This window comes from Taudactylus pleione, unplaced genomic scaffold, assembly GCF_031769625.1.
Source record: "Taudactylus pleione unplaced genomic scaffold, aTauple2 ptg000624l, whole genome shotgun sequence".
Classification (NCBI taxonomy): Eukaryota; Metazoa; Chordata; class Amphibia; order Anura; family Myobatrachidae; genus Taudactylus; species Taudactylus pleione.
In genome coordinates this window covers 336,776-349,507 of record NW_028285026.1, presented here as the reverse complement: position 1 = coordinate 349,507, position 12,732 = coordinate 336,776, and the positions used below count along the sequence as shown (strand labels likewise).

General features: G+C 47.0%; 1 protein-coding gene across 2 annotated transcripts in view; it reads left to right on the top strand.

Moving 5' to 3' along the window:
* Window positions 1-11,030, top strand: part of RAD18 (RAD18 E3 ubiquitin protein ligase) — a 338,638-nt gene extending 327,608 nt beyond the window's left edge. For both annotated transcript variants that reach the window (XM_088454631.1, XM_088454630.1), the window contains one exon: window positions 10,243-11,030. In XM_088454631.1, the coding sequence (XP_088310757.1) occupies window positions 10,243-10,351 (109 nt within the window). In that variant the 3' untranslated portion in view covers window positions 10,352-11,030. The remainder of the gene's footprint in view (window positions 1-10,242) is intronic.
* The last annotated feature ends 1,702 nt before the right edge of the window (window positions 11,031-12,732 follow it).

Below are 12,732 nucleotides of genomic sequence, written 5' to 3'. Positions count from 1 at the left end.
AGTGGTTCGCCAGTAATGAGGGGAAGAAATTCGGGGGCAGCAACGTTTAGGAAATATAAAAAGGAAATTGTTACTAGCAGTTTACACTGGTGATTATTGTAATAGTATTGAAACTGGGAACTTTTTCTTTCAAAATGCACAATATGTCAGTTTAAGCAAAGTAGCTCATAAGGATGTCATTTCGCTTAATGCCTCAGGTATGGGCAGCTTAAGACTTAGGTAGTTTGTAAAATGACACTACCAAACGCCATCACGTCTCTCGCCTTGGTCTTTAGTACAGCTATCATTCCCCGACGCAGCAAATTGCACCAGAGATCTTGATAATAAAGGTTCCTTCAAAATGGACATTAAAATGTAATAACTAGACAAAAGTGGCAAAACTTCTAAAAAAAAATAAATAAATTCAGTCTCTCATTACCAGGTATTATCAGGCTCACGCAATTACAAAGTTCTTCGGTGGAATTGAAATTTCCGTTTCAGTGATTTGTTTCTCAGTAGTTCAGAATTTGGTTTATTATATATATATTTTTCTACTTCAGGGTCCTTAGGGTATCCACAGGATACCTTGGGGGTATAGGTGTGACGTCAGTCATCGGGCACCAAAGAGTTAAGCTTTCAGCCTCCCAGGATGCACTAGGTCCCCCTCCTATACCCCGCCCCCGAGCCAAGGCACCTCAGTTTAGTTTGGTGCCCGGCCGGAGTCGGGTGCACCTGTCGGAGTGGGGGCTAGAAGAGCCCCTGAAGCTTTCTTCTATGCAGCTGTGGCTGCACATCTGGATGTACAGCATGGACAGTCAGTCCTGACGTCCATGCTGTCTTCCCTACACCCCCGCCGGTACCAGAACGCCGGTACCGATCCGGGGATGCTGGTGAGCATCTGGGGTCACAGCTAGCGGTGACCCCAGATGTTCCGGACCATGGCCGGATTTAAGGGGGACAAAGGTAAGCAGCGGGGTCCCGCGGTGGGTCCCCGCTGATCACATGGTCCTGAGTCCCCAGGCAGGGGGCTCCCTGGGGACTGACTGCAGCGTGGAGCCAGGCGACCAACCTGCGCTTCCACTACCCCCTGGGACAGCGGACCGCAGCAGAGCGGTAGCGCTGCGGCGTCCCAGGGGTTAAATGCATGCCAGGGGAGCGCGCCTTCCCTGTCTCACAGCCGGCGCCTCCCCCGCTGCACACAGCCCTCTCTGCACGCTGCCGACTGGTCCTGTGGCAGCGCTCCTCCCCCAGGCCAGCCTCCTCTCTGCTCCTCGGCGGCCATCTTCCTCTGAACTCATGGTGAACGCTGCTGGAAGCCTGGACGGAAGCATCGTGGTCTGGGTCCCCCCGCATACCTCTCCTCCGATTTGGGTCAGGTCTGTGTATGCTGCGCTGTGTCCTACCAGGTCCTGTGTCTGCGTAGTTGATTGATCAGCGCTGTTAGTGCAGGAATTGATATTTCTTTGCATTGTATGTGACTGTGCTAGCGCTGCTGCCTGTAACTTTTCTTCTAAACTGTCAGCTTTATTACTATCCCTGTTCTTTCTGCTAAGCCCTTGCGGTGCGGTGCTGCAGGGTGGTCTCTCACCTATTTGATATATAATTGGTGAGAGGGGTCACATACTTGGTGCCATCATGTCTGAAAGTGATTTTCCTCTCCGGCTACAGTGTACTACGTGTAAAGTACCGTTAGCAGAGGGGGAGGGTAGCGCGGAGGGCCTCGCCGGCAGTGTTTGTCCATGGCGCGGCCTCTTACGGTTACAGCACCGGTACAGGAGCCGCCCTGGGCTTGTTTCGCTCAGGCGCTTACAACCTTAGTGGGCCAGTTAGCTCCGCAACCCGCGTTTACACCGATGGGTTTGTCCCAGCAGTCAGTGGATGCAGGGTTTCCCACGACAATTGGTGGTACCCCACAGTCTCCCTATTTCCCCGCTCCCGGTTTCTCAGGAGCCGGCGTGGGTTAACTCCCTGACGAGTTCTGTACAGCACTTGTCGGATGTGTTGCAAGGGGAGTCTGTGATCCGGCCACATAAACGGCCGGTGGCGTCTCTGTCGGCTCCTTATGAGGATGACGAGGGGACGTCTGATGATGGGGAGATTCTGGATCCTTACGATCAGGAACCTCTCCATACTAAGGACTCTGACGCTAAGTCCAAGGTATATATTCCTGGACTTATTCGGGCAGTCCGCACAGCCTTGGTGATTGAGGACGAAGTTCCCCCAGCGGCTAAATTTAAGTACGCCTTTTTTAAAGATGTGAAGGGCGATGCCACAGTCTTTCCTCTTTCAGGCCAGTTAGTGGACCATTTAGAGGAGGCGTGGAAACAGCCTGGCAAAAGATACCAGCCGCAGAGGCGCCTGGCGGTGGCTTATCCGTTTGCGGATTATTATTTTGCAAAGTGGGAATCCCCTCCACAGGTGGATTCTCACGTGACCCGTCTTGTCCGTAGTGCCACATTGCCGATGCCATCCATGTCCTCCCTTAAGGATGCTACGGACCGCAAGGTGGAGATCTGCCTGAAATCCGCTTATTCCCTTGCGGGGGGGGGGGGGCAGCACGACCGGCTATGGCCATTTGCTGGGTTGCCAGAGCGATGGAGCGCTGGGCGGATTCATTAGAGGCATCTTTTGATTCCGACTGTCCGGCCGAACAGGCGGAGTTGATTGGTAATCTCCGTGATTCGGCCACTTATATCAACGAGGCGGCCTTAGACAATTAGTACTCTGGTGTCTAGAATTTCTTCAGCAGCGGTGGCTGCTCATCGCACCTTGTGGCTGCGATCCTGGAAGGCGGACGCAGATTCCAAAAAGGGTCTGGAGGCGTTGCCATTTACCGGAGAAGTTCTCTTTGGTCTGGATCTGGATAAGATTGTGGCCACGCTGGCGGCAGCCAAATCGGCTTGTCTCCCGTCGGCCGCTGCTCCTTCTGGTTCTGGACCATCGTCCTTTCGGTCATCTAGGGCCCAGGGCAGGCCCAAACCACAGTCTTTTCCTCGACAGGCTGGCCCTAAGAAATCGGCCAAGCCCCGGAAGCAGGCATGGAGTACCAGACGTCCGGCCCCCAAGCCAGATGACAAGCCTGCGGCCTGACGGTCCGGGCCTCCCTTTGGGGGATCCCAAAGTTGGAGGCCGCCTGCTGCAGTTCGCCCAGTGTTGGTCGGTCACTACGACAGACACTTGGGTTCTCGAGGTGGTCTCCCACGGGTACGCCCTCTCCTTCCGGCACAGACCCCCGGCTCGATTCTTCACCACGGGTCTACCATCAGACCGGAACAAGGCTACGGAGCTGCGGAAGGTATTGCACACTATGCTCCAGGCTGGAGTTATAGTGCCTATTCCATTCTCCCAGAGGGGCCAGGGTTTCTATTCAAATCTTTTTTTGGTACAGAAACCCAATGGGTCGTATCGTCCGATTCTCAACCTCAAAGCTCTCAACAGGTCTTTGCGGGTACCGAAGTTTCGGATGGAGACCCTACGGTCCATCATTCTGGCGCTGGAACCTGGGGACTACATGGTGTCATTGGACATACAGGACGCTTACCTGCATGTCCCTATTCTTTTGCGCCATCAACAGTTCCTCAGGTTTGCAATCCGCAGCGACCACTTCCAGTTTCGGGCGTTACCTTTTGGCCTGGCGACAGCACCACGTGTGTTCACCAAGGTGATGGTGGTCATGGCGGCTTCTCTGCGGCTGCAGGGAGTCCGCATGTTGCCGTACTTGGACGACATTTTATTGGTGGCAGGATCTCCAGAGCTCCTTCTACGCCACTTGGGCCTGACCATTGCGCTACTGCAACGGCACGGCTGGATAATCAACTGGCAGAAGTCCACTCTAATCCCGTCTCGGAGGATTCTGCACCTCGGAGCCTTATTGGACATGGAACAGCAGAGGATCTCCGTGACGGAGGAAAAGATCTCTGCTTTACAGTCGAGGGTGCGCAGTTGTCTGCTCAGTCGCCGGGTGTCTCTACACTCGGCGATGAGGTTACTGGGCTCCATGGTGTCGGTGTTCGACATGGTGGAATATGCCCAGTTTCACTCCAGACCTCTGCAGCATCTGATTCTGTCCAAGTGGAACGGGCTGCCGCAGTCTCTGAAGTCCCAGACAATTGTGCTCACCCCGGAGGTTCGTCTGTCCCTTGCCTGGTGGTTACCGATGACCCATCTCAGCGGGTTCTGGGTTCCAAATTGGGTCCTGTTGACAACGGACGCCAGTCTTCGGGGCTGGGGAGCGGTTTCGGGTCCACACTTGTTCCAGGGCAGGTGGACGCCGACAGAAGCGGAGCTTCCAATCAATATCTTGGAACTCTGTGCGGTCTTCAATGCTCTCCAGCAGGCACATCGGGTTCTCCAGGGTCGCCCGGTACAGGTCCAGTCGGACAACGCTACCACCGTGGCCTACATAAACAGGCAAGGAGGAACCCGAAGTCGGGCGGCTCTCGTGGAGGTCTCTCGGATCCTGGTATGGGCGGAGCGCAATCTTCCGGCCATATCAGCGGTCTTCATCCCGGGAGTGCTAAATTGGGAGGCGGACTTTCTAAGACGCCAGGACGTTCATCCGGTGGAATGCACCCGGACGTTTTTCAACTGCTGGTGGACAGATGGGGTCTTCCAGAGATCGACCTCATGGCGTCCCGGCACAACAACAAGTTGCCGGTGAACGGGTCTCGCACAAGAGACGAAGGGGCGTCTCTGGTGGATGCTCTGTCCGTCCGGTGGACGTTCCGGTTCGCATACCTGTTCCCTCCGGTCTCCCTTCTTCCACGGGTAATCCGGAAATTCAAACAGGAAGGAGGGACGCTCCTGTTGATAGCTCCCGCGTGGCCCAGACGGCACTGGTTCTCAGACCTTCAGGGTCTGTCCGTGGACAGTCCTCTGCGGTTGCCGCTACGACCGGACCTTCTGTCTCAGGGTCCTTGCCTTCACCCGGACCTGACTCGGCTGTCTTTGACGGCGTGGCTGTTGAGACGGCCATGCTGAGGTCCCGGGGGTTTTCCAGCTCGGTAGTGCGTACCATGTTGCGTGCTCGGAAACCGTCTTCCGCGAGGATATACCATCGCGTGTGGCATACGTTCTTCCAGTGGTGTCGACCGAGTGGTTATGCACCGCTGGAGTTTCGTCTGTCTCGGATTCTCGCCTTCCTACAAGCGGGACTAGATCATGGGCTTCGCCTTGCTTCTTTGAAGGTACAGGTTTCGGCCCTGTCTGTCTGGTTTCACCGTAGGATTGCTACAATCCCGGATGTGCGCACCTTTATGCAATTTGTTCTCCGCATTCAGCCGCCCTTTGTTCCACCTGTGGCGCCTTGGGATTTGGCTGTGGTCCTGAGGGCTCTCCAAGGACCGCCGTTTGAACCACTGGGCTCAGTGGATCTTAAATGGCTGACAGCTAAGACTGTTTTCCTTCTGGCTATTGCTTCGGCCAGACGTGTTTCTGAGTTAGGGGCTCTTTCTTGTAGACCCCCTTTCTTGGTTTTTCATGGGAACAGGGCAGTGCTCCGCACTCGGCCCGAGTTTCTTCCCAAAGTTGTTTCCCAGTTTCATGTTAACGAGGAAATCGTTGTTCCGGCCTTTAACTCACCGGGTCTTTCCGTGGGTGAGGCCTCGTTGGATGTTGTGCGGGCCTTAAGGACTTATGTTGACCGCACTTCTTCGTTTAGGAAGTCGGACGCTTTGTTTGTCCTTTATGGCTTCGGTAAAAAGGGTTGGCCTGCCTCAAAGTAAACTTTGGCAGCCTGGATCCGTATGGCTATTTCTGAAGCTTATATTCATGAAGGCCTACCGGTTCCTCCTTCTCTGAAGGCTCATTCCACTAGGTCTGTGGGTCCTTCGTGGGCAGCTCGACGTGGTGCCTCTGTAGTCCAGATCTGCAAGGCTGCTACGTGGTCCTCTGTCCATACCTTCGTGAGGTATTACAGGTTTGACACCTTCGCCTCTCAGGATGCTTGCTTCGGGCGGCGGATTCTCCTTTCTGCACAGGAGCGTCCCCACCCTTAAAGGATACTGCTTTGGGACATCCCCAAGGTATCCTGTGGATACCCTATGGACCCTGAAGTAGAAAATATGAGATATGGTAAGAACTTACCCTTGTTATCTCTATTTCTACGAAGTCCATAGGGTTCCACAGGACTCCCGCCCTGTCGCACCTGTGCTGCAGATGGGCTTTGCTCTGGTCACCGGTTTTTCCGTCTCCCTCTGATGAGAATGTGATTCTTGTGTGTGTCCAGATCTTTTTTCTCTCTCTTCCTTCTCCTCCTCCGGCCTATGGCTTGGTAACTAACTGAGGTGCCTTGGCTCGGGGGCGGGGTATAGGAGGGGGACCTAGTGCATCCTGGGAGGCTGAAAGCTTAACTCTTTGGTGCCCGATGACTGACGTCACACCTATACCCCCAAGGTATCCTGTGGAACCCTATGGACTTCGTAGAAATAGAGATAACAAGGGTAAGTTCTTACCATATCTCATATTTTTTTTTAACAAATGAATCTCTCAAAAAGATATTGCCATCTATTCTTCCACGTTATACATTTATATGGATTTGTTTTTAATTCTAGGTAAAAGATGTGCTATATATTGATTCAGCCATCATGTACACAATAAGGAGAAATCAATATTTTCTCCGACTTCACAGAAGGCTATTTCTATTCACACTTTTATCAACTGCAATTGCCAATATTTGATTTACCTTATGGGCTGTGAAGGCGGAATCCAATATGTTGGCCACATGGAAGAGCCACCAATCTTAATCCTAATAAAATTTGATAGGATAAATATAGAAATCGCAGGCGAGCATGACTCATATTGGATTTGTAAACTATGCACGTTCCGCAAAGGTATAAAGAAAAGGTGGATTTAGCTGCGTTTTCTTTCTCAATACTTATTATGACAGATCAAAAAAAAACTGCACAAATATTGCTAAACCTCCAATATAGATATAATCTATATAATAAATTCAACTGCTGATAAAAATGATGTCATTTACATTGGTATGTAATGACAGTTGATCTGAACTTTGACCCCTCCCACCTCTGTCATTGATGCACAAGAGAGAGAGTGAGGGAGGGAGAAAAAGAGGAGGATGGAATCGAGCACCATCTTGTGTATACTTTGTTAGGGGCACTCTCTAATCACTACATTTATCAGTCTTTTAGCTGTCTCTGGGGTCTATTCATGGAGCAGAGAAAAGTCCTGTTTTGTGAAACACAGGATTTTACTCTGCTTGGTGCCAATCGCAAACCGAGTTACCGTGGAGAAGTTCTTTACTTCTCCTGTGTTACCGCTGCTCCGTGGATGAATGGCATCACCATACTTTAGTATGGTATTTAGTATTGCTACTTAACAAAAGCTATATATCGAACTGATGCGATATATATAATAAAAAGTAATTCAGTTTTCGTTCTCTTTATGAATAGACCCCTCTGTCTTATTTCCATCCAACGTTATCCCCAAGTTTCAAGTACTATGTTGCCCCTACATCTGCAACGGATTGCCACAATTCCCTGTTCTGTCGAGGACGGGGGATCGAAGATAAATCTCGATTCCCCGATCCTGACAGGAAAATGGTCAGAATCAGCCAGTCAGGCATTTTTAACATGTTGAATTCCGCCGATGGATCGCCAGTCATCGATGTCCCGCAGATCAACGGTTTTGGTCGCTCTTCAGCAGAATGGGGAATCGCGACTCGTGAATGGGGCCATTAAGATTTATACCGCTGCTTAACTATTCACATAATAATGAAAGAAATGTTGAATTGTGACGATGTGAAATTCATCTCAATTTAACTAATTAATACTCTTTATGGTTTGTTTTTTCACTAAATATTTATTAACTTTGATCCCCAAACATACATATTTGATAATACAGGTGGAGTCTCCTATATCCAAATATTCCGAAATATGGAATATTTTTAGCATGAATGAGATGAAACCTTTGCTCTTTGTTGGTTCAATGTACACAAACTTTGTTTAAGGCACAAATTATTAAAAATATTGTATAAAATTACCTTCAGGCTGTGTGTATAAGGTGTATATAAAACATAAATGCATTCTGTGTTTAGATTTGGGTCCCATTCCCAATATATTTCATTATGGTATGCACATATTCCAAAATACGGAATATTCTGATATCCAAAATACCCCTGGTCCCAAGCATTTTGGATATGGGAGACTCAACCTGTACAACGTTACATGTGAGCCTTGTAAGATTCGGGGATGCCCACCTGTCGATGGAATAGAAGGGTTTAGTTTGGCTACTTCTGCTATGGGTAACCAAACACCGCTATACAGTCCTCGGCCCAGCCCGGCCTGTTGCCACCTACGTCACACTTCACTTTGTGTTACTGTCTCTGCAGGTGTTAGCTCAGAACACTTTGGTGATATATCCGTGCTGCAGGGCTTGGTGAATATGGTAGAAGCAGCTACTGTTTACTGTTGCTATATGTGTGGTGGGTGATGTAGTTTATTGCTGCGATATAGAAAAACATAAAATTGGTACTTGCCGATTTTGCACTTAAAATCCTCACCAAGATAAACACGCATAAGCAGAGTAATTGGATAACACCCCTCTGCGCTTTAGAGAATCAATAATAACACTTATCTTGATACTGTCATGTCTTGATCTGTTCAAACCGAAAATGCTTCGCAACAAAATGAAAGATGTGTGTTCCGGTGACCAAAACATGTAAAGAGACCAGCACAAAAAAATCTAGTGCAGACCATTCATAATCAGCGTCGAATTACAAATCCAATACTAAATTGTCACAGTTTCATAACTATATGTATCTCTTTCCTCTGGTAATAAATAGACTTTTACTTGATTCTGGTAGGAAGTCACCCTCATCAAGATTGTTTGCATGTATCAGCTGTGAATACCTGATTTTATTCATACATGGATTTTGCAACTTGGATCATGTTATATTAAAAAATATTTGGACTTTTTCCCTTATTATATTGCAACTGATGTTACAATATTAGACATTTCTTGAAGTCTTAATAATTACCAGTGGAAAGGAGATATTATGAAACTGTGCCAATTTAGTATTGGATTTGTAATTCAACATTATGAATTGCCTGCACTAGATTTTTTTGGGCTGGTATCTTTACATGTTCTGATCACCGGAACACACATCTTTCATTTTAATGCAAAATAGTTGCGAAAAATTTCGATTTAAACCGATCAAGACATGACAGTATCAAGATGAGCGGTGTTATTAGTTTTCTAAAGCGCAGAGCGGTGTTGTCCAATTATTCTGTTTATCGCTGCGATATAACTGCATGTTGCCCATCCCCCAATAGATTTATGGGGTTAAATCAGTTAGGGGTGATGTGCCATTCCGAAATTGGTACATCATGTCCATTTACATCTTCACCATTTTTTTGGACTTGAGCTATATTGTGGCAGATAGATTTGAGCAACTGAAAAATAATTATTCCCCACCCCCCTTTCCTGGATGTCATGGGTCTCTCCCCAGGGTCCCCCTTATGTGCACTATTGGGGTTGTCCGTTATTTTGGGCCTGGAGCCCAGTTTTCAAGTAGGTTGCACCATAGGATTGAGTTGGTCACGACTTCAGGCTGACGACGGGGTAACAGCTGGAGCTTGGAGCGTCATGTTTTTGAGGAATAAAATTGATTTAGAAAGAAAGGGAAATTAGCTTTCGACTAGGCCAAGAAAGCAGTATGGCAGGTCCTACTCATGGTTACATAGAAACAAGAACCTCGTGCCTCACTGATCTCGCTAGCATACGGTGGATTGATGAATAGAGGTTTGTGGGGGGTGACGGGTCCATTTTGATCGGTCTGTGTCCTGTATTGATAGTCTGGGATTGAGCAGACCCTGCTCAGGATGACGGGAACATTTATAAGACGTGGGAGGCAGGGACAAGGGCGGCCATTCCCAATACAACCTTTCGGTTCTACTGGCAGTTTTTGTGGAGTTTAGAAAATGAACGCAAGCATCTGGTTCTAGGCTACCATCTTTCCTACAGGTTCCCCTCATTTATCATAAAGCGAATGTCATACAGGATATATATATATATATATATATATATATATATATATATATATATCCGTAATAAAGGGAAATGATGGGGTAGTAATTTCAAAAGAGGCTTGGAAGCAGTTAAAAAGTGTAATAGCTTTATTAAACACATGCTTTGTCACATTTAGGGGTGTCCTGCCCTATAACATGCTTTATAGCAGAACTCATTGTATTAATGTCAGAAGTAACTGTAACATTTACTCCTCTCTCTGTCCCCTCCCCCACCCAGTGTCTGCAGTGATCAGAAAGGACCCAAAGCAAAGAAGCGGAAAGTCGCCACTGGCGGGGGAACCCAGAGTAAGCGGCAGGCATCTAAGGGCAAGCGGCTGCGGAAGTGACACGTTTATTGGCCTGGACGATGACCCCCTCACTGTGCACACAGGAGATCAGGGGAATCTGTTACCAGGATCATATTGATGTGCTAAAAACAAAACAGTATTTTTTTTTAAAACGCACCGAGGATTGGGAAACGCACATACAGTAAATGACACTTTTCCTCCAGTATTGCGTTATGTGAAGTCGGCCATGGGAACGCGGCATTCTGCCTGAATAATGGGACCAATTTATTACAAAGAATGTGTGCTGCAGGAACGTTAAATTAGATACGTAAAATTTGGGAAGGGGGTTGAGGGGGGGGCTGTGAGCTCAGGCAATGGTCAAGACTGTGGAAGGAAATGTGTTAGTAATTTGGTTGACGTTTTACTTGCTCCATGTCCTGCGCTGGTGCATAGTGTCTGTTGTCCTTACAGCCGCACCTGCGTTCCTTCACGGTATTGTTGGTTTTAATATAAAAATGAAGTACTCAACCTTTCCAAGTAATGATCATCTATTTTATCTCATTGAAAGATATTAGGACTCCCCTGGTACATTTTACTGAGCATTTATGTGAATATGGGTCTTTATAATTGCAGGTATGTAGCTTGGCATTGTTAGATGGCAGAAAGTTTTTACATTTTTGGTGTTAAACTCTTTTTTTTCATCATAAATTGGTAACTGTAACTGTTTTGTTAAAATAAACTTATTTTAGCACACTTCGCACTTTTCATTCACTCAGTAAAGTAAGCGAACCACCGGGAAAGGCTTTTTCAGAAATATGGTGATTGCACTGAGCAACTGGTAATGATATGACTTCCAAGGAATGGAAAGTCCATGCTTTGCGCATTGGAGCAAACAAGTTATATCTGGTTCTGTGGTGGTCCTGGCACGAAGACCTATAAGCTATTACAGCAGGGGCTGCTCGACACATTAATGGTACTGATTATTATGTGTCAAAATGAATCGTAATATTGAAGTATCAGAACTTTGCCAGATGTATTTTCACAAGTTTCACCCAGCCAGGAATATGTCACCCGTTAGCTTATTCTGCAGGAGTTGATGTGACGGTTACGGTAATGTTAGACCCAAGACGAGAGCACGCTACCCAAATAAAGCACAAATGTTCCAATCCTCGGTCAGTGAGCATTTATAACTGATTGCACAATTGGTGGTTCAGGTGAAAAAATAATGTATTTCAAATGGAGTAAAAAAAAAAAAAAAATTAAGGCAGATCATAGCTTAAACTAGCATTGGCTAAGCTCAATAGTGTATTACCATGGACAGACCTGGGCAGTGGGATTGCAGGGGTTTGGAAACCAATGTGGATAGACTGTTGGTTCCTTGTCAAAACCACAGTATTTACTAAAAGTAATTTTGTCATTCTAGATTGAACCCACCCTCTGTTTCCAAACATGATCCATCCTTTAGAATGTAAGCTCTCACGAGCAGAGCCCTCTTCCTTCATGTACTTCTCCTTATACTTTCTACTACTACTCACTCTCCACAAAGGCATCTAACACTTGATTGCTGACTCCCTGCTGCTTATTTTGAGTGTTATGATCGATAGTGCAGCAATGTGTTCAAACCATGTCCTTGTCCTATATTGTACTGTAAGTCACTGGTTTCTTGTTCACTTATTTGTTTATGTACTTTGTAAGGCGCTGTGGAACACTTGTGTCGCCATATAAAGGATAATAATAATGTGTAAATATCGAAAGCATTTGGAAAAAAATAAATGTATGGGGTCCCACCCATTATTAAACTAAGATATTGGGGTCTCCACAAAATTTCTATTACCAGCCAGGACTAGTTCCTCTATAGCAGAGATGGGGACTAGTCTAGACAACACAGGGCTGTAATCCCTAGCCGAACCAGGCCTGCAAAAAAAAATCTTGATGAACAATGACAGCAGTAAGGCTCTTCCCCACCCCTGGGCAGTGGATGTACTATAATCAATAATTAGATGTTATAATAAATTATTTTTATGAGCACGCTCTGATTGGTCAGAGCCTCAAAACAGCCAATCAGAGCATGCCCATTCATTTTTGCCACTCAGTACATTTTCCCCCAGTGGGTAATAGCCAAGAATGGTATTAGAATGACATAGAGGCACAAGGAATAAACAGCCATAAGTGTATTAGTTGAAGATGACCAGTTAATTCACATAATATATGAGACTGCCGCAGAAAATACATATGGGATGTATTACAGAAGCTGCATGAAAGATTCAATTTAAACAGCTGTTTCAACTGAGGAAACTATACTCAATGAGATTTGGTGAGAAAAATACATTTTGGAGCATGTAAACACTCTATCTATATGCTCCTAAATGTTTTTTTCCAGAGAAGGGGAGAGGATACAGGGCCAAATTTAATAGCCTTTTGATATAAGGGAGCCGGTGTGA